At 35.6% G+C, this 23,403-nt stretch overlaps 2 protein-coding genes across 2 annotated transcripts in view; one reads left to right on the forward strand and one right to left on the reverse strand.

Moving 5' to 3' along the window:
• Positions 1 to 660: 660 nt before the first annotated feature.
• The window catches only part of GLIPR1L2 (GLIPR1 like 2), a gene marked incomplete at both ends in the record, with an annotated part of 31,733 nt that continues 8,990 nt past the window's right edge, over positions 661 to 23,403 (reverse strand). The window contains 3 exons of the mRNA XM_080810208.1: positions 661 to 1,058; positions 1,143 to 1,169; positions 10,527 to 10,612. Of these exons, the coding sequence (XP_080666334.1) occupies positions 661 to 1,058; positions 1,143 to 1,169; positions 10,527 to 10,612 (511 nt within the window). The remainder of the gene's footprint in view (positions 1,059 to 1,142; positions 1,170 to 10,526; positions 10,613 to 23,403) is intronic.
• LOC308348422 (cell division control protein 42 homolog) lies at positions 22,281 to 22,960 on the forward strand. The gene has a single exon (XM_080812464.1). It carries the CDS (start codon positions 22,340 to 22,342, stop codon positions 22,913 to 22,915), a length of 576 nt encoding a protein of 191 aa, XP_080668590.1. The 5' UTR covers positions 22,281 to 22,339; the 3' UTR covers positions 22,916 to 22,960.

Raw genomic sequence — 23,403 nt, forward strand, 5'->3', positions numbered from 1 at the left:
TAAAGCATGTATAACTACCACTTAAACTATTTCCCAAACACACACAATACAAATATACATAACGATATTCAATGCCTTGATAGCACATGGTCAATATCATCACCACCATCATCACCACTATCAATAACAACTGTAATAGTAATTAATCGATTTTAAATAAAATTAAAAAATAACAACTATAAGTGTAATGATAAAAAAAACAAAACCAAAAGTTATTAAATGGTTATCTTGAGTCAGAATGATCCTATGCACATTAACATGTATAATCTTAATACTTAAGAAACTTATTAACCCACTTGAGAAATCTTTAAGACGCAGAGATAGAAACATATTTAGAAAATGGGAATTCCTTCCTTTATAAGGATAACACAGTAAAATCTTAAAAGTAATTAGACTGGTCAAATCTTTTTTAGTATTTCTGTCTTCAGGTCTTTACCTACTCTTAGTGTCCGAGAACTTGCCTTACAATATTTACTATAAAACACATGTTTTTGTTTGTTTGTTTCTATGTTTTTCAAATTTAAATTTGTTGAGTAAATATAAGAAAAAGAAGAGAATAAAAGGTATTGCAGTAATGGTTTGTACATATTCTTTTTTTATTAAAGCTCAGTGTTTTATTTTTTGCTTTTATTTGTTTATTTGTTGTATTATACTTTTGTCCTATGGTGGTGGTAAATCTTCATGCTCCACTGCCTCCTTCTCCACCTCTTCCTCTTCTTCACCCTCTCTCCCCCCTTCCTCCTCTTTATCCCCTTCCTCTTCCTCCTCCTTTTCTTTATATTCTTCCTCTTCCTCCACTTCCTCCTCCACCTTTCCCCTGTCTTCTTCCTCCATCTCCTCTTCCTTTTCCTGTAACTGTTCTGGCTCTACCTCAGTTAGATCAGAGGCAAGCATCATCTCTTCTTCCAATAATATATTTGGAAACTGAGACTGTATTATCAAAACAACTATGATACATATTGAAAAACACAGCATTCTCAGAAAGAAAATAAATAAGCACAGTGGATCACACACAATTGGCCGGGGAACTTCCCATCTGGGATACCAAAATCGGTAATCTGTAAATAAAGAAGCAAAATTGAAAGCTGGATTTCGCATAAAGTAGTTAAATTGTCCAAGAAATAAAGGACGACAATACATACATACGGATTGGTCACGATCTGCATTACCTAAAAAGAAAAAGAAAGTCCATAAAGAATTATATAAAATTCCTTTTCTTTAGAAATAAAATAATTTTCTAAGAATAATGACATTATTCTCCTAGTCCTCAGGTATCATGCTGCCATCTTAGATGTGCCTCCTCCAACCAGTAGCCCATCACAAAATATAACACATTCTCTTCCAGTAAAAGTCAGCTGAGTCTGCTAGGGGGAACATAGAAGTATGGGAATGAGGACATGTGGATTCTGTTACTAATTCTGTCTCTAAATCATTGTCACTTTGTATGAATCATTTCACTTCTGTCCTGTAAAGATTTTTCCAGCTTCAACATTCTAGGATTTTATAATATCTCTTACATGCATCTCTCTTTTTTCCCCCAGATCATTCCAAATTAATCTTCTGAATATACTCACTTTCCTCATCTAATTCTTATTTTCAGGAGCTTTTGGTTGCTCTTCATTTCATGGCAAAGTAAACTATACAGCCTGGTATAGAGTTTATTGTTTCTGCTATTTAGCCCAAAGCTATCATAATACTTCTCAGGAAATAAATTTCTTTCCCTCTGCTGACTGGGGCAGAGATGATCAAAAAATCATTTCTGGATTCCATTAGGAAGGAGAGTTAAGAGGATAAATGAGTTCTCACACTTAGAGAGCCCAATGGGAACCAGAGGTTTTGTCTTATAATTGACACTAACCTTATAAGAAAATTTAGAAATCACCCTTCAGAAAATCCTAGGGATGAACTGACCAATTGGATCTTTGACGTTATTTTAACCTTTTGTGCTTGTCTTATTTTACTTCATATTTTATACAATGATTTCTATTTAGCACTCCTTTAAAAAAATTTTTTTTTACCACAAAGTCTGTATTTTCTCTACTTCATTCTGTGTGTGTGTATCTATTGATCACTTAGTTATGAGCTATGAGCTATGATGTAATCAGTATATTTCTTATTTGGATTTTACTTCATTTGTCATCACTATTTCCCATTATTACATTCTTCTTTTACTTTTGCACTTGATTGAATATATTAAATGCATTTAAATCTATTTACATCTCTATTGTTTGATTTATCAGCTTTAAATAATATCTTTTGGCCCCTTGCTATGAAAGATGGGGAAATTAAGCACATTTTTCTCTCTCTCTCTTCTTCTGACAAGTTTTATTAATTATATCATTTTATATTGTCAAAATTTATTATATTTACATTTGTTTTGTAATTATAGCCTTAAGAATTTAGTCTTTGTCTATTGATTAAACTATGCTTATAGATAGTTTTTCCAGTTTAGCTTTTCATTTTCCATTCATCTCTTCTTTTTGGTGAAAGCCATCTTCTAGGGGTTTATTGAGAAAGTGCTTGTGAGAACTATGTACCACAAATTTCTTTGTGTTCCCACAAGATTTGTCTATTTGCTTGTATTTGAATGATAGCTTTGGCTGAATTTATGCACAGCATTAAGAACAATATAGGAATTATTCCACTGTCTTTTGGCATTAACTCTTACTACAGAAAAGTTTGACACCAGCCAAAATATGCAGGATTGTCAATTGCCAGTGCAGCATTCTATCACACTGGTGTCAAGTTGATCCTGTGTTGCAGACCTGAAATCGGGAACTAACTACCTTTCTGTGAATTCCTTCCTCTGTATAGCTCCAAGTTTGCCAGTGACAGGAATGCATGAGAAATTTGGAAGACTTAAGAGAAGAAGAAACCATTATTAATCTCCATGGGTGGTTGTTCGCCAGATAGCTGAACAGATGTGAGATTCCCACTGGCTGCTTGGTAGAATAGGAAACTACCTGCTTTGCTGTCAAATACTGAGACAGTTTGGTGGTAGCTTTTTCAAAAATTCTTGAGAACTGCAGCAATTTTCTTGTAATCTTTTGAGAACCACCTATTTTGGTGCTTCAAGCTAAGAGGTCTTCTGTTTCTGCTTCTTTGACCTTCTAACTATAGTTTCTCTGCCTTTTCATAGCAACTTCTGTGATCTTTGCTCCCTTAGAGTTTACACCATTCATGTGAGCTCTATTTTCTATGTTCAACACTATATTGTCAGAATATGTAAAGTAGCTGTTTTCCTGACTCAACCCAGACTGTTAAACACCAATGAATTATTTTACATTTTGGTTTGGATGCTTAAAGGATTCTTTACTTTCCTCTAATTTCCCTCTAATTTGCATCACTTTTTCCTGGCACATATTATCCATTTTCTTTCTTTCTTTTTTTTATCTTTAAAAGGTTGTTTTTATTTTATTTATTTATTTATTATTTATTTATTTTCAATGGAGGTATAATTGACATATAACATTATATTAGTTTTGAGTATACAACAAAATGATTTGGTATTTGTATTTATTGTGAAATGATTACCACAGTAAATCTAGTGAACATCTGTCATCATACATAGTAATAAAAGTTTCTTCTTGTGATAAGAATTTTTAAGTTCTACTCTCTTAGTAACTTTCAAATATGCAATACATTATTATTAACTATAGTCGCTATGCTGTACATTACATCCTCATGAGTTATTTATTTTATAATTAGAAGTTGAAGTTTCTACCTTTGACCATCTTTACCCATTTTGCCCACTGCCTACCTCGACCCCTGGCAACCACCAATCTATTCTCTGTATCTATAAGCTTGGTTTTTGTGTTTGTTGGTTTTGGTTTTACATTTAAGTAAGATCATATGGTATCTTTCTTTCTCTGACATTTCACTTAGCAAAATGCCTTCAGGGGCCATCCATTTTGTCACAAATGGCAATATTTCATTTTTTTAATATGGCTGAATACTATTCCATTTGTGTGTGTAATGCTAGATACAGACATAACACATTTTCTTTACGCATTCACCCATCAATGGATACTTAGGTTCTTTCCACATCTTGGCTGTTGTAAATAATGCTGCAATGACCACATGGGTGCATATATGGTTTTGAGTTAGTGTTTTCATTTTCCTCAAACAAACACCCAGAAGTGAAATTACTGGATCATGTGGTCCATTCTTAATTTTTTAAGGAACCTCTTACTTTTTTCCAGTTTACATTCTATAGTAGGCATTCAATGTCTAGATTCAAGAATTTCTATTTCTGGTTTTTTAAAAAAATTATTTCTTTAAATACCTGTATATCTATCTATTGCTTTGTTTTCTGTTCTATTATTTTTGTTCTGTTCTTCAGGGGCTCCAATTATTCACATAAGGAATCAGATTTATCAGTGCTTTCTTATAATTCTCTCTTTAATCTTTTAAATTTCTTGCTTACATTTCTTAGACTTGACCTCCCTATCCCTTACTGTATTTTCCAGTATTTTTGGTTCCTTGTGTTGTTTTCAATGTGGCTTTTCAGTTCTTCATAAGTATATTTGAGATATACTAAAAATATTTTTGTTTAAATTTCAAATTTAATTAGGCACCCTGTATTTGATCTGGAAACCTATAGGCTGATCTCCACTTGGACCCCCTCCCACGTGGCTCAGATTTTGAAACCCAGATTTAGTGTTCTCCCATATTGCCAAGTCGGTAAGAACACTTTAATGAAAGGGAACACTGGGGTATCCTCTTCTCCTTGTCCCTCTTCCATGTTTCTGCCATTCTCTTTCAGTATTTCTCATTTTTCCCCCCACCCCTAGGATCCTATTCTTAGTATACTACTCTTCTTTCTCTCTGTGTTGTACCTGGATGAGTTGTTCCTTTTTTATACTTTTAGACTTGTCTATATGCTCTTGATTCTGAAATAGAGCCTTGAAAGGTACCCTAAGCTTATGAGTCTTATCTACTCAGATATAAAATAGGTATTTAAAGTTAATAATGATCAGAACCCATCCTCTATTTTCCATAGCTTTCTCTCTTCATATAATTCATATCTCAATCCATTGCACCAAATCTGGTATTTACATTAGACTCTTTTTCTCATCACTATATCAAATTATTCTCTAAGATTTGCTAATTTTGCCCCAGAAGTATTAATCAAATTTATCTCATCATCTTCATTTCTCTTACAAATACTCCAGTATGAATCTTATCTCTTCCCTGAACTATAACAAAAAATTTCAAATTGATTTGCTTTCCTCAGGTTTTGCATTAACAACTTTTTTTAATTTAAAAGAATCCCTCCTCTGTGTGGGGTTGGCTTAATTTGTTGTTGATTCTCCAGTTCTTTAAGGTGTAAAGAGAGCTGGTGTATTCTGGATTTTTCAATTTTTTTGAGGGAGGCTTGGATGGCTATGTATTTCTCCATTAAGACTGCCTTTGCTGTATCCCATAGGTTCTGGACAAAAGTGTCTTCATTCTCGTTGGTTTGCATGAATTGTTTAAGTTCTTCTTTGATTTATTGGTTGATCCAAACATTCTTAAGCAAGGTGGTCTTTAGCTTCCAAGTGTTTGAATTCCTTCCAAACTTTTTCCTGTGGTTGAGTTCCAGTTTCAAAGCATTGTGGTCTGAGAATATTCAAGGAATAATCTCAGTCTTTTGGTATTGGTTGAGCCTTGATTTGTGAGCCAGTATGTGTCTATTCTGGAGAAAGTTCCATGTGCACTCAAAAAGAATGAGTATTCTGTTGTTTTAGGGTGGAATGTTCTGTATATATCTATGAGGTCTATCTGGTCCAATGTGTCATTCAATGCTCTTGTTTCTTTATTGATTTTCTGCTTGGATGATCTGTCTATTACTGAGAGTGGCGTGTTAAGATCCCCTTCTATTAATGTATTCATATCAATATGACTCTTTATCTTGATTAACAGTTGTCTTATGTAGTTGGCTGCTCCCATATTGGAGGCATAAATATTTACTATTGTTAGATCTTCTTGGTGGATAGACCCTTTAAGAATGATGTAGTATCCTTCTTTATCTCTGCTTACAGTCTTTAGTTCAAAATCTAATTTATCTGATATGGTAATTGCTTTCTTTTATTATTCTTTTATTAAAGGAAAGTTTTTTTTTTAAAAGATTTTATTTATTTATTTGACAGACAGAGATCACAAGTAGACAGAGAGGCAGCCAGAGAGAGAGGAGGAAGCAGGCTCCCCACCGAGCAGAGAGCCAGATGCAGGGCTTGATCCCAGGACCCTGAGATCATGACCTGAGCTAAAGGCAGAGGCTTTAACCCTCTGAGCCACCCAGGCGCCACTCCCAGCTTTCTCTTGAGGCCCATTGGCATGAAAGATGCTTCTCCATCCCTTCACTTTCAGTCTGGATGTATCCTTAAGTTCAAAATGGGTCTCTTGTAGACAGCATGTGGACGGGTCCTGTCATTTTATCCAATCTGCAACCCTGTGCCGTTTTATGGGAGTGTTTAGGCTGTTTACGTTGAAAGTGATTATTGAAAGATACGTTTTTATTGACCTCATGTTGACTATGAAGTCCTTGTTTCTATAGATTGTCTCTGTAAATTTCTGTTCTATGACACTCTTGGGTTCTTTCTTCTTTTATAGAACCACCCTTAATATTTCTTGTAGTGCCGGCTTGATGATCACATACTCTTTTAAAACTTGATGGTCTTGGAAGTTCTTTATCTCTCCATCCATTTTGAGTGTCAGCCTCGCTGGATAAAGTATTCTTGGCTGCATGTTCTTCTCATTTAGTGCCCTGAGTATGTATTGCCAGCCCTTTCTGGCTTGCCAAGTTTCTGTGGACAGGTCTGACGTTATTCTGATGGACCATCCTCTGTATGTAAGGAATCTCTTCCCCCTAGCTGCTCTCAAGAGCTCCTATCTAAAATTATTATTCAGCAGTTTTACAGCAATATTGTGGAGCATAAGGAATAACATGGAGGACATTGGGAGATGGAGCGAAGAAGTGCATTGGGGGAAATTGGAGGGGGAGGCAAACCATGAGAGACTGTGGACCCTGAGAAACAAACTGAGGGTTTTGGAGGGGAGAGAGGTGGGGGATGGGTGATCCTGGTGGTGGGTATTATGGAGGGCACATATTGCAGGGAGCACTGAGTGTGGTGCATAATGAATGCTGGAACACTGAGAAGAAAAGAAATAAATAAAATGGAAAAAAAGTCCCTCATTTAGAAAAAGGCTGCAATACAATACAAATAACTTATTTTGAACCATTTTAATGCAAGTGGCCATTCTGATACATCTGAGAGTACTTATTATTTCCTACAAACAAGGATATTTTTCTACATGACCGAATACAACCAACAAAATCAGGAAATTAACATTGTTACATTACTGTCTTCTAATCTTTGGACCTCATTCCATTTTTTTTGCCAGCTGTGCTAATATTGTCTCTGTAACAAAAGATCGTGTTCAGATTCATGCATTACATTTAGTTTTCATGTCTCTTTATTGTCTTCTGTCTGGGACAGTGGTTCAGTCTTTATTTGACATTAATGATCTTGGCATATTTTGAAGATAACATGTTAGTTATCTTGCAGACAAATCTTTAATTTTTTTTAAACAAACCTGAAATTTGGACTTATTTGAGCTTCCTTGTGATTGGACTTGGTTGTGCATCTTTGGCAGGAGTATCACAGAAGTGATGCTGTGTTATTCTCATTGTATCCTCTCAGGCGGTGCAGGGTTTTGGTCTTGATTTTTCCAATTACTGATGATGTTCACATGGATCACTTTATTAGGGTGGTGTCCGGCCGGGCTGCTCCATTGTGAAATTACTCTTTCCCACTAGTAATTAAATATTTTTATAGGGAGTTACTTTGGAACTATGTAATATATTGTTCCTCATCAAACTTCTAATTTATTCATTTATTAATTTACATTAGTATGAATCAGTTTCCTGTTATATGCAAGGAGTTATAATTTTTATTTTTATTTTGGTACTCAAATTGTCCTAGGTTTGATCACTGAGAGCCTTTTAAGATGTCTTCTGCGTCCTGTGTGTCCATTTTGTTACATGTCCCCATCACTCTTTGAGCACTTCTTTGCTTTTATATATAAAAAGATGGTCTGGATTTAACTTCTATTTTTCCTGCTCTAGCCCTGGGACCTTTCTCCAAATGAGCCCTCATTTCTTTTACTACAGGCTCAAATTTGGAAACCAAGATGTGGGTGCTAGTTGTGCTCATTCCTTTGGGGGTGGGAGGCCACTGCTCCAAAACCATCTCCAAGCTAGGGAGTATATGTGTATAGATACATACATATACAAACATTTACATCTATGTTATTTATATTTATTGAAACCCCTAAGTTTCAATACCTCTAATTTCAATTCATCACAAGATTCATGTTTGTTTTCTTCCTTTACATTTTTATACTCCATTCTCTGACAGTGAGAAAACTGGCTTCCATTATCCTTAATCTACTTGTTTATTTGATCAGTCCCTAGTAGGTTTCCAATTTTCATTATTGCCTCTACTCTCTTCCCTACATGGGTGTCCTCCTCATTCTATTTGAGCTCTTATACCCCACACCAGGCTATAGAGTTGCCAGATTTAGCAAATAAAAATATAGGATGTTGCCATTTGCAAGGATGTGGATAGAGCTAGAGTATTATGCTAAGTGAAATAAGTCAGAGAAAGACAAATACCATATGATTTCACTCATATGTGGAATTTAAGAAACAAAACAGATGAACAAAGGGGAAAAAAGGCAAGAAACAGACTCTTAGCTATAGAGAAAAAACTGATGTTACCAGAAGGAAAATGTGTAGGGGATGGGTTAAATAGGTGACGGGGATTAAGGAGTGTACTGGTTGTGATGAGCACTGGGTGTTAAGTGAAGTACTGAATCACTATATTCTATGCCTGAAACTAATATTACATTGTATGTTAACTAACTGTAATTTTAATAAAAATTAAAAAATATTTATAGGATGCCTAGTTGAATTCAAATTACCGAAGACTACAAAGAATTTCTTGGACAAGTATATCACATACAATATTCAGAATAAACTTATACTAAAAACATATATATATATTTTTGTTTACCTGAAGTCCAAATTTAACTGGGCATCCTGTATTTAATCTGGCAACCTATAGTCTGATCCTCCACTTGGATCCCCTCTCACCCTGCTCAGACTGTAAAGCCCAGTTTTGGGCTTCCCAGTTTGTATAGATTCCTCCGTTTCTCCACTAGGGCTCTGACCCTTCCAGATGCCAGGCCACCTCCCTCCCACATTAAAGCTTACCTCACCTAGTTTGAACTCTGATACATCATGTGAAATTGCCTCTAAACATGGATGTTCCCTTATCTACATAGATTTTAATACCTCTTACCAGGGCATCCCTATATGTGAATCCTTTTCACATTCCTCTTGGTTCAAACAATCAGTGCCAAACCATCCCTCCATGGATGTAGTCCTTACATGTCCAGTCTATTATATGCCAAGCTTCTCAATCCTACCCCATGTTGATGCCCTCCACCACATACTTGGGCTCAGATACCACATACTGAGCCCTCTTGGTATGGAGATCTCTTCATTCTGGTATGTTTCTGATACCCTAAGTCTGACCTCATTCATGGACATTCATTTCACTCCATAGAGGCGCTAACTTTCTATATAAGACTATACCCCCATGTGGACACTATCCTCCCCCTATTTAGGCTGTCTTCTCATGTTCACTGTGTATGAATCCCTTGTCATTCTGCTTAAGCTCTAATATGTCACATCCTCTGGCCCTCTGTGTGGATGCCTACCTTGGTCTGACCTATTTAATGGTTTTAGGATTGAATTCTTTTAGGAGGAGAAAGAAAAGGGGAAGAGGAAGAGCAAGATTTTGCATCTTGATTCAAGCAAAGCAAAGGCAAGAATGTTGGAGTGGATTCATGTCAGCAGTGATATTATGATTAAATTGTCCATTAGTTTCTTTATCACAAAATTACAATGTGCCCCTTACTGTCTCAATTTAGTCCCCAACACATTCTTGTAAGCATCATATATTTCAGGTGTGGCTGTACTTTTGGATTACATGCTCTTATGTTTGGAAAAATTAAGGAAAAGTTTACCCAAATATATTTTCTACTTCTATCTTTTGAATATTTTGGAGGAAAAAAAAAAGAAAAGGCTACTAAATGTGTGTTATTTTACTTCTTTTCTCTTTATAAATATTTTAGAATATCCTATCCTTTAGAGCAGTCATTCTCAAACAGGCTGCTATTGCAAGAATTAACTAGCAAACTTCTTTAGGAGATAACTATTCTTTCCCATTCCTTCTTTCAGACATTGTGGTAGGTCTCTAGGGGAAGAAACAGGGGTAAGAGAGGGCAAAAAAGGCTATGTGGTCTAGAAAATTCTAGAGATGATACGTTTCAACCCTCTTTGTTAATATAATAACACTCTGATCAAAAGAACAGTATTAACATGACAAAGAAAAACTAGTGTTCAATATTTCATTTTTCTTGTCATCAAATGTGTTATGGATTTTTTTATGTTTAAGTTATTTTCTTTATCTTACTGCATAGAAAATCTGTGCATCTGTCATATCTGCTACATTGAGCACAAATTATTCCTGGTCTATAAGGCCTTCTCGACAGAGATCCTCTACAAAAAAGCAGAAAACATTTAGTTAGAAAAAAGTCTCAAATTTCATCATTTAAATAATATGGTTACCAATTTTTAGTTAGGTTATTAAGGTGATTTAACTAAGAAAAGGGACTTAAGGAAGTACTGAAGTTGGAGGTGTAATCTTCTCCTTTCCCCCCAAGAAAATAGTCTTTTCTGAAATGAATCCCCATGTCCTTAAAACAAAGTACTGTAATTTAAGTGTGAATGAGTTTTAAAGCTGCTTTAGTGGCACCTGGGTGGCTCAGTGGGTTAAGCTGCTGCCTTTGGCTCAGGTCATGGTCTCAGGGTCCTGGGATCGAGTCCCTCATCGGGCTCTCTGCTCAGCGGGGAGCCTGCTTCTCCCCTGCCCTCTCTCTCTGCCTGCCTCTCTGCCTACTTGTGATCTCTGTCTGTCAAATAAATAAATAAAATCTTAAAAAAAAAAGCTGCTTTAATTTAAGTTTGTAGCAAAATTTTCCTTTCAAAATGATGTTATAGAATCTTTTATAATTAATTGTTTTCTGCTTGGTACAGATATATAAAAATTTCTTAGAAATGATATATTAATTTTCTGAAAAGTTTGTAAAATCTTGAAATGCCTATTGTCCCAAAGAACCAGCTGCATGATTTACTTAAAGTCTGCCTCAAAAATATGTAAATATATAAACAAGCAAATAAATTTAAATGGGATTTTACAAATTTGGTTTAATTCATTGTTTAGAACAGAGGGAAGAATTGAGAAATTATTACATCAATTGCCCAGGGCTAGGTAAGAAAGAGAGGCCACAAAATAGATACAAATTGGGAAGTTTATATGAAGGATTTAGGTAGAGAAAGAGGGAAGATAGGCAGAGAAATAATATTTAATGAGAATACTAATTTACTCAGTGTGTAGGTGAAAATTTTAAAAACAAATATTAGGCACAAAAGCCCCTGGTTAGGTCACTCTGGGCCATCCAGAAGAAGGGTGAAAACTTAGAAATATATACCAAAATAAATTTCCATCATGGTAGAATACAATGGGTCTTCTTTTCCAAAGATTTGAATTTCATATCACTATTTATATTATATAGCCTGAAATGTCAGACTAATACTCTCCCATGCCAATATTTTTCTTGTTCTGAGTTTGTAAGAATAATGTAAATCAAGTTAAGTCCGAATCTACAATACAATTCCACAATTACAATTGGAATTATTGGCCTGGATTAGGAGAAAAGAAAAGTTAAGTACCTATTACCAGCAAATTCCATTGAAATTTCAAAGCTTCCCTGGAAGTACTTGAAGAAACAGACAAATTTCTTTTTTTAGGCATTTGCTTTTTCCAAGAATCAGCCTAGTGGTTTGCTGAGATCAAGTCAAAACAGTCCTCTGGAACACTATTTAGACTCATATTTGGCCATACCTTCAGGATATTACTACTACAGGACATGTGTCCAGGCCCTAGATAAGGCCGTGTTGCCCCGGTGGCCTAATGAATAACTACGCATGTCTAAGCCTAAGTCCACTAGAAGATCATTATTTAAATTCTATGATAGAACTATAGAGCTGTATAGATCATGACCTTAGCAGAAACCAAGAGTTGGGCACTCAACCAACTGAACCACCCAGGTGCCCCAAACCTTTCTGTAACTCTATCACATCTCCTCCCTTCACTCTCAAACATCTTGTACCTACAGGTCTAGGAACCACAGTTAAACACTCCTTTGAGATGGATATTATTTAGCTGCACTATCCTTTAATCCTCCCCAAGATACCATCTTTCTTCTGATCTAGTGCCTCATTCATTTCAGTACCTTGGTCACCATCTCCCTTTTCAGGCAAATTGTTCTCTTCCCTAAATTTGGGACATAGATGATTACAATGTGCTTACGGATGATTCATCCAAAGGCTTGGCCTGTTACTGGATGTCTTTACTATCTCAAATTATACTCCATAATTGTTGCTTTTGTAGCCACATTCTGGATCTTGTTATCCTCTAAAACTATACCTCTGAACTCACAATATCATACATTCCATTCACTGACTGTAGCCTCCTATCCTTGCAGCTTGCTCACTCATTTACTCCTGTCATATTTCTTCATTAAGTTCATTGGTACTGCAAGTCTATTTTATCCCTATCTATCCTATTATCTCTTCTCAATAAAGCCTAGGTCTATTGCTTTGCATATTATCTGGCTAAAACCCTATAACTCTATTACCATTTTCCTTTATGCCTACCTGACAAAACCCCAGTACTGGAAAAAATGACAGAACCTTAACAGTCTGCATGCTCCATGTTTGCTTCAAGGCTGCTGGGTGTTGCTGGGGAAAAATCATTATAGGAGGTAGAGAATCTTTCTATGTTTCTCTAATCAGCTTCCTCCCTCATTTTCTATCATAACTCTTTCAAATCTTCCCAAACCTCAAAATTCTAGCTTCACTGTCTCCTTTATTCTCAGGACATGATTTGTCCTACTTCACAGTGAAATATAATAGCCTTTAGATTGAAACATGGGAAATTTTTTTTTCACTAAACATGACAAATATACCTCTTTCCTTCTTCCTTCCTTTTTTTTTTAATAAAAAAAAGATTTTATTTATTCATTTGAGAGAGAGTGAGAGAGAGCATGAGAGGGGAGAGGGTCAGAGGGAGAAGCAGACTCCCGGCTGAGCTGGGATCCTGATGTGGGGCTCTGTCTTGGGACTCCTGGATCATGACCTGAGCCAAAGTTGCTTAAACCAATGAGCCACCCAGGTACCCTCTTCCTTCCTTTTTAATACAACTGGAGAACTGCCCCTCCTTCCTTCTAAGGCTAATCTCTTTAATAACATTCCATTTTCTCAGGAATTTTTATCTTTGGATATGTATATACACACACACCCATACCCACACACTGCCTTTGTTCTTTATAAAGAATCGCTTTTATCTGTATTTGACCTTTCATGTCAATATTTAAATAGGCTTACATCTTTCCCACTTTAAAAACAAAACAAAACAAAATAAAAGCAACAATAAAAGAGCACAGAATTCATTCATTTTCCTCTATTCCACAGAAATGGCTCTTCTTATGCTTATCAATGAACTTCTCTTTAATCTGATATTTTAATGTCCTTACTTTGCTTGACCTCTTAGAAATTTTGGACTACTACTTCCTTCTAAAAACATGCTTTCCCCTATGCTTCCTATGATACTCTTCTGTTTTTTTCTCCTACCTATATGATCATTCTTAGATTCCTCCCCACACTTCATCTTCCTCTAATTGCCCTTAAATGTTGGCATAAGTTTCCGGAGGTGCTGTTCTCTTTTTACTCTATACCTCTCACTAGGCAATCCCATTTACTCACATGATTTCAATAACCCTATGTAGTCTTGCACTCCAAATATTTGTTCTATGCCATGCCTCACTCATGAGCTTCTGACCCATATAACCACCTGCTTATTGAACATCTCAATACAGGTAAATCACAGCCAACTTAAATTCATTATGTTCAAGATGGATTTCATGATCTTTCCTCCCAGTAGGTTCAGTGTTTCCCATTGCAGTTAATGGCAATACCAGTCATGCCTGAATTATAATTCTGAGAATCTTCTTTGACTGTTACCTCTTTTATTACTTTTTTATAGATTTAATTAATTAGTTAATTAATTTCAGAGAGAGAGGGCATACATGCAAGTGAGGGGAGGGGCAGAGGGAGAGAATCTTTAAGCAGACTCCCTGCTGAGCATGCAAGCCACCTGATGTGAGGCTCAATCCCATGAGATTATGACCCCAGCCAAAACCAAGAGTCTGATGCTTAACTGACTGGACACTGTCCCTCCTCTTTCTCATTACTTAGTATAATGATCTACAAATCCTGTTATTATTGTCTTCTAAAAATGTCTTAAATAATTCTCTGATCTCAATCCAGATATCCTTCATTGATGTTAAAGTTCATAAATAAGTAAAGGTAATACATGCATAATACTTGTAAGTATATGGTGGAAAGGAGGAAGCAGAAAAGGCAACCTTATTTTTATTTTTTTAAAAGATTTTATGTATTTATTTGAGAGAAAGAGAAGGGAGAGGATGAGAGGGGAGAGGTTTAGAGGGAGAAGCTGACTCTCTGCTAAGCAGGGAGAAGGGCAACTTTAAAGGAGAAAATGTCTCCATCCTCTACTTTTCCTTCTATCTTCCCAAAGATAACTTCTGTTTAATGGCTTCTTATGATTCCTACCAGAAACAAGTGTTTTTTTTTCCCCCCGTAAAAATTCTCAGTACTTATATATTGTGATAGACTACTAGCTATCAATCTAAATATCTCTTAAAATACAGAAATAACAATATTTAGCTTGTCACATTATTGGCTAACCTTGCTATGTTTCCCAATTTCCCTTGCAACTTAAATGTGGCCATGTGATCAGTTTTATATCCAATGGAATGCAAACAGCAGTAATGTGCATCACTTCCCACTTGTGCTTTAAGAGATGGTCACGCAGACAACACGTTTCTTTTGCCTTACTATGAGATTAAGCAAGCCCTTATCTATGACTTGGACTTGATCTGTAGACATAGATTCTGCCTCCAGGGAGTGGTGAAGAAACAAGATGGGAGCAAGCTGGGTCTTTGAATGACTAGTAGAACAGATCTACCCACCTAACTGAAATTTCCCATTTCTCTCTTCTGAATCACTGTATTTTCTGATAATGCTAGCTGCTATAACAAAAGACCCAGTCTTACTTATTATTGTTCTGAATCTTACTTTTTCATCTAACAAGTTTGATTGGTACATAAAGACACCAGTATTTTCAATAGTTACACAATAATGCATGGTAAATTAATTGTTCAGTCTGCTACTACTTGAGTCATTATTTTTTTTATTTCAGTTTCATGCTGTTAAAAGATACTGAAATGGGTATCCTTGTGTATATATATACATATATATATTGGCCTATTTTCATGAAGATATTAATACGATAAAATTCTAATAAGGAGATTACAAGAATAAAAAGTAGGTATATTTTAAATTTTATTATTCTGCCAAATCCAGAAGGATTATACCAATTTACTGTCCCATCATATGTGCAGAGTATCAAGCTTTTCTATAGTCTCAGATGGATGAGTGAAAAGTAGTAACTTGTATTTGTTTTTATTTGAATTACTTCAATGATGAATGAGATTGAATATCTCCTCATATGATTAATGATTTTTTTCTTTTTAGTAAGTGACCTTTTTCATATCTTCTTTAAATTATTCTTCTGTGTTGTTTCTCTTTTTCTTCATTATTTGTATGAATTTTTTGCAAATTAATGAGACTAACTCCGCCATATATTCCACAAATATATTTTCGCAGTATATTGTTTTTTCTTTGGCTATATCTATGGTATTTCTTTAGTCATAAATTAATTTTAAATTTTTATATAATCAAATGTATTCATATTTTCTGGATTTTTATGTTCTGCTTGGTAAGTCCCCATGCTGATCTCTCCATTTTGGCTGAGCCCAGACTGCAACTGTGTCTTCTCAGTGCTGTGCAGCTTCTGAAATTTCTGTGTGGGTCTTCAGCTTCCAAGCAACTGTTCCTATTTAATCTTTCCAGAATCTTGTCTTGGGATGGGTAGCTTAGGAGTTGACCAAGGACCCATAAAGAATTTTTACAGGCTTTTGGGTGTCCTTCTTTGCAGTCCTCTCCTCTTCGGGATCCTAATCCTGAATATAAGGTATCTTAACATCAATAACCACTGATATTTCCTATGTTCAGCAAATAACACATTTGTTGCTTGGATTCTGTTTCTCTGGCTATGGTTTTGAGAATTCTCTCAGAGAAAGCCAAGGCAAATATAGGGTTCCCACTGAGTTCTTTTCTATTTGCAAAGGTTATGACCTGAGCCCAAACTGAGAGCCAGACACTTAACTGGCTGTGCCAACCAGGCACCCCAAAAGCATTGTGTAAATGAACTTTTGCACACTCATTGAAAAACAGAACACTGTGAAGACCTTAAAAAGAATCTGGAAACTCTTTGTGTACTCAGATGGAAAGACTTCCAGTTTATATCATTAAGTAAACAAAAAATTGAAGAACACCACAGGAAGTGTAGTAGAATTCTGTTTGAATTGTGGAAATGCGTGTGCACACACACACACACACTCACAAAGACAGATATACTTTTGTATATGCATAGAATATATCTTTTAAGTTAAAATATTGGGGAGGGTAACTGGAAGACAGAAATGGGAACATTACTTTCTTTTGAATTTTCTATCATGAATGTTCCATTATGACTATGTTTTTAAGTATTAAACATTTTATTAAAATGACCTAGAATTACAGTCCATAGAAAGTAATGAGAAAGAGGCTTTACCGCACAAAATCCTAAGGGCCAGCAGAAGTTGCAATCAGAAGAAAATATATAACTGTAAATATCTTCAATATTAAGTAGGATTAAAGATAAAGGAATGTTGTATACCTTAACAAAAAGAACCTCTGCTTATAAAAGATACTTGGAAGATTGAATATCTCAAAATTATAAAATAGAAAGCAAACAAAGAAATTAGAAAGTATGAATAAATCTGAAATCTTTTCTTTTGAAAGATCAATGAAATAGATTAAATCCTCATGAGCTTCATTAAACAAGAAAAGAAAAAAAATATTCATTATTAAGCTTTCTCTACATTTATTTTTCCTATAATTCTCTTCTGCTTTTTTCCATATAGAACTTGCACTTCAATTCCTCCCCTTCCTTCGTATGTTCTAATATATTCTACCTCTCTCTTTTTTATTGATGGCTTTCTTTAGCTTATAGAAATGCATTAGCAACCAAGGTTATAAAAAACAGCTTTCATGTAACTCTACACATTGACCTCTTTTTCTTCTCTCTGCTGCCAATCATCTATACAGAGTAGTATTCTAAATTGGCATTATTTTCAAACTGCAAGTCATGAGCCTTAATAGTTCATAAAATCAAATTTAGTGCTTCATAGCCAATATTTTAAAATATGAAATAGTTGTATTAAATTGCAAGCAAAATATTATTTCATATAACATGTTTTTATTTTAAGGATACATATTGTTTTATAGATATTTCCTTTTAGTTATATACTGTATTTCATAATTCTAAGATGTACATCTTTTCATATTTTAATATCTCTGCAAATGGGATACATGTTACAATTGATGGTGTCTTAAAATCATAGCCAAGCAGTGAATGCGATATGGTTGTCACTGAACGTTTGTGAACTTGTCATAGCTCTTCATATTATCATTGCTTCGAATGGTTATATGCATTTTTTGCCCTTAATGTATTTAAACTGCTACTCAGAATGTCTAAAATGATTACAATATGATATATCATCAAATCATAAATTATTATGTATTCAGAAAAACATGGAAAAAGAACAATCTCATATACAAAAAAAAAAAAGACTGATGGGTAAATAAATCTAAATGTTATTTTTTAAAAATGCCAGCACAGTTCTAGTTTCTCTCTTAACTCACTAGACTCTCTTTATACTCCTGATAACTGTTTGCCTGAAGTTGAAATACTATAGGGATGAAGGGCTTCGTCCTTAAGTCTCTTCTGTTCTATTTTCTATACTTAACTTTCTCACAAGGTGATCTCAAGAAGAACCAACTCATTTCTGCCCCAGAGTCTTTACCTGCAGTTCTTACTACTTAGGAACCTATCCTAGACCTTCATGTCTCATGATTCATTTACATTTCCCACAGTCGTCTGTCTACCCAATGTGTCTGAAACAGAACACTTTCTATTCCCCCAAGGTTTACTCATTTATGAGCCTTCCCTATCTAATTTAATGGTATCTCCACTCATCCAGTTGCTCAGATTAGACACAGATATCATCTTTGATTATTCTATTACATTCACTCCTAAAGTTAAATCAATCAGCAGATATTATTAGCTCCATCTTCAAACTACATCCTGATCTGACCTTCCTTCACCATTTCCATGCAATGGTAGGCAAAATTCATGTCATGGAAGTATAGATATTGACAGTGGTAGAGCAGAACTTTCCTCTGAACAGAACAGAACTTTCCTCTGAGGCACTGGCTCACTTTATCCCATGGCTGTGCCGCCCTCTAGGACAACTGAATCTTCCATCAGATCCTCTGTGTCCAGCCAACAGATGACAGAAGATCAAGAGTGTGAAGGAACATGTGGGAAGTTTTTAAAGGCTAGGCCTGAAAGTGGCCTATATTCTATTGGCTAGAGTTTGTCACAGGACCCCACCAAATTTCTAGGGAGGCTGGGGAAAATATATTCTAGCTATCTGTTTATGAAATAAAGAAAATGGCACCACCTGCCAGACTCTATTTCCTTAACTATTAAATAAAGAAAATTTTCTTTACTAAATACTTTTGGATACTATCATTTACTTCTTTTGGCATTAGAGTCAAGTCATTTTCATCAACCCCAGATCCCTTACCTTACCTTTAAACCTATATTCAGGTAAATGTTTCTATGATTTCATACCTGCTTTTACAACAACTCTATTCTATTTAAAGTATACATATGTGTGCATTTCGTTAATGTTGCTTTTTAATTTATTTATTTACTTATTTGTTTATTTTTACATATTTCCTTCCCAACAGAGTACAAGCATTTTTAGGATAGACACCATATTAAAAAATATGGAATTCTCTTGCCTAGTCAGTGTTTGGTGCACCTACTACAAATATATATTTAATTAAACAAAAGGTCCTGTAGTCACCTACAGATACAACATGTCCAAAAATAAACAAATCCTTTTCCTCCACACTACATCTTTTCCTAGCTTAGTTAATAAAATAACCTATCACTGAAACTTAATTTCTCATGGTCATATTTGATTGTAGCAGCTCCAATGTCTAAGTTCAAGGCTAGTCTAATTAATACTTTTAAAATTTTACTTTATTTTGTTTAGAAATATATGAGTCTTATCTTTTTTTTTTTTTTTTTTTTTTTTTTTTTTTTTTTTTTTTTTTTAAGATTTTATTTATTTATTTGACAGACAGAGATCACAAGTAGGCAGAGAGGCAGACAGAGAGAGAGGAAAGGAAGCAGGCCCCCTGCCGGGCAGAGAGCCCGATGCGGGGCAGAGAGCCCGATGCGGGGCTCGATCCCAGGACCCTGGGATCATGACCTGAGCCGAAGGCAGAGGCCTTAACCCACTGAGCCACCCAGGTGCCCCTGAGTCTTATCTTTGAAACTAAAGGATAATCACTAGAAAATGATATATGTAAATATTATTTCAGTCCATTTTTTTCTGATCCTTATGAGTGATCTTAATCTTTATATGAGTATTTTATAGACTAGGAACATTCTCTCTTCTTTGATTATTATTTACACTTCATTTATTCTTCTCTGTTCCTTAGGAGCACCAGTTTATAGATTTATTTGCCCTATATAGTTCCTTTCTTTCTTCATACATATTTTGATTTCCATTCTTCATCTTTGTGTTCTAAGAGGTTCAAGGTTGTCTTTGATTTATATTTTCTCTATGGCAAAACTGTCTTATTCTTCCATTCTGTATTACTTTCCTGTGGCTACTTTAATAGATTAGTATAAATTCAGTGATTAAAGCAACAAACATTTATTCTCCTAGTTATGGGGGCCTGTAGTCCAAATCAAGGTGTTGGCAGGACTGCGTTCCCTCCAAAGGCTCATGGGGGGATTTCCTTGACTCTTCCAGATTCTGGTGGCTCCAGAAGTTCCTTGGTTTATTAATATATCACTCCAACCTCTTCTATGATCTCTTTGCTTCTTCCTCTTCTGTGTAACTAAGTGCCAAATCTCCCTTTCCCTCTCTTACATGAATATATATGATTGCATTTAGGGCCACATAAATATTCTAGGCTAAGCAATTCCTCTTAAGATCCTTATCTTGATCACATCTTTTGCCATATAAGACAATACTCATTCTTGTCATATAGGTTAATATTGACAGTTCTGTTAATTAGGACCTGGGTATATCTTTGCTGGGGGTGCGGTACCATTCAGTTCCCTACACATTCCAATTTTCAGTTTGTCTCTCTTATATTAATTTTTACTCAGTATTTCATAATACTATGATGGATTGATTTTTTCTGCTAACTATTCTTAAGATAGATAGCTATTACTGTCTACTTTGAGTACATAGCAAATAAAACTTGGACTGAGTTGACTAATGTATGTTCTAATCTAGATCCTTCACGGGGCAAACTTGCCAATATTTGTATCAAAAGAAAAATGGTTGATAGAAATTTCTAGACAAGCTTATGGGACAGGTGGGTGGAAAGTATAATAATCCTACCTTGTAGCTTCATCTTACCACTATACTTATAGGATAGTCTTGCACTCACTACTGTAATTAAGGTCACCAAATACCTTCATCTTATCAAATGAAAATGTCATCTCTCTTTCCTCATGCTTTTCATTTTTTTAGAGGCATCTCATACAGTTAGCCACTTTGAGCATATTGACTCATGTTTTTCACTTGGCTTCCAAGTACCCCTTACCAGCACCATTTAGATTTTCCTCTTATCTTCTTTGTCTAAAGTTGATATACAGTAGTGTTCCAGGATTTCACCCTTAAAACAAGTCTCTATACTCTCACATAAGGTGATTTCATTCAAGATTGTAATTTATTTCTATCTCAGGGCTTTTATACCAGTAGTTTCCTCTGCTTAGAAACCTATCCCAGATCTTTTCAGAACTTTTTACTTCTCATGATTCACTTCATTTCCCATATTTATATTTCCACCTAATATGTCCAAACCAAAACACATTTCCTGTTCTTCCCTATTGAATTGATGACATGATTACTCACCCAGTTTATCAAACTAAAGACATAGGTATCATCTTGGATTATTGATCCCATTTATCCCTCAAGTCAAATCCATAAACTAGTATTATTAGCTCCAGATAACTCCATGATATATGCAGAAACTGACCTTTCCTCTCAATTACCATTCTATGATAGGCAAAATTCTAGGATGGGCCATAAGATCTCTTCCCCTGGTATATACATGTCTTGCTTAATTCCCAGGACAGTGAGTATGATGAACTTTACTTCTATTAATAATGGTTTATGTTATATGGCACAGTTGACTTTAAAATAAGAAAATTATCCAGGTGGGCCTGACTCAATTATTTGGCGCTCTAAAAGCAAAGAGTTTTCTCTAGCTGGTCACAGAAGAGAAGTCAGAGACTTGAAGCATGAGAAGGTTTTACTGACTTAAAGATGGGGGCAGTTTCGTGTTAAGGAATGTGGGCAGCCTCTAGAAGCTGAGAGGAAACTCTGGCTGAGAGCCAGCAACTAAATGTGGTCCAAGTCCTATAATTACATTGAACTGAATTCTGCTAACAATTGTAATGTGCTTGGAAGCAGATTCTTCCCTAGAGTCTTAGAGATAAGAACTCAGTCAAGTTCTTGATACGCGCCTTTGAGACCCTGAGCAGAGAATCCAGCCACAGCTGTGCATGAACTTACAGCCTACAGAACAGTTTGATAACAAAAGGTACTGTTTTAAGTCACTAAATTTGTGGTAACTTATTATGTAACAATAGAAAACCAATGCACATTCTAAAACCCTAATCCAAAATAGACTAGGGGCACCTGGCTGGCTCATTCAGTATAGCATGCTACTCTTGATCTCAGGGTCATGAGTTGTAGGCCCCACAATGTTTGTAGGGCTTACTTACAACGGCAGTGCTGCCAACGCCCCGGCGGAGAAGCTGAGGTCATCACTGAATTTTGAAGTATTTTAAGTGGATACAAAACTGTTTCAGCAATGCAGACAATTAAGTGTGTTGTTGTGGGCGATGGTGCCATTGGTAAAACATGTCTCCTGATATCCTATACAACAAACAAATTTCCATCTGAGTATGTACCGACTGTTTTTGACAACTATGCAGTCACAGCTATGATTGGTGGAGAGCCATATACTCTTGGACTTTTTGATACTGCAGGGCAAAAGGATTATGACAGATTACAACTGCTGAGTTATCCACAAACAGATGTATTTCTAGTCAGTTTTTCAGTCGTCTCTCCATCTTCCTTTGAAAATGTGAAGGAAAAGTGGGTGCCTGAGATAACTCACCATTGTCCAAAGACTCCTTTCTTGCTCGTTGGGACCCAAATTGAGTTCCGAGATGACCCCTGTACAATTGAGAAACTTGCCAAGAACAAACAGAAGCCTATCACTCCAGAGACTGCTGAAAAGCTGGCCCGTGACCTGAAGGCAGTCAAGTATGTGGAGTGTTCTGCACTCACACAGAAAGGCCTAAAGAATGTATTTGACGAAGCAATATTGGCTGCCCTGGAGCCTCCCGAACCGAAAAAGAGCCGCAGGTGTGTGCTGCTATGAACGTGTCTCCAGAGCCCTTTCCGCACAGCTGGTGTCAGCATCATACTAAAAGCAATGTTAAATCAAACTAAAGATTAAAGATTAAAATTCGTTTTTGCAATAATGACAAATGCCCTGCACCTACCCACATGCACTTGTGTGAGACAAGGCCCGTAGGTACGGTCCCCTTCCCCCTCTCAGTACTAGTTAATTTGAGTAATTGTGTATTGTCAGAAAAGTGATTAGTACTAGTTTTTGTTTTGTTGTTTCAAAAAAAAAATTTTTTTTTTGTTTTGTTTTGTTTAAAAGCAAGGCATGCTTGTGATGACTCTGTAACAGACTAATTTGGGTTGTTGAAGCTGCTCCCGGGCTCCATCCACTCTGGAGAATGATCTGGGACATTTAGGGTTTTTTGTTTTTGTTTTTGTTTTTGTGGGGGTGGGGTGGGGTGTGGGGAGTGTGTGTGGGGTTTGTTTTTATTTAGTTATGTTTTTTAAATTCATTAACCA

The sequence above is a fragment of the Martes martes genome, assembly GCF_963455335.1.
Source record: "Martes martes genome assembly, chromosome: 8".
NCBI lineage: Eukaryota > Metazoa > Chordata > Mammalia > Carnivora > Mustelidae > Martes > Martes martes.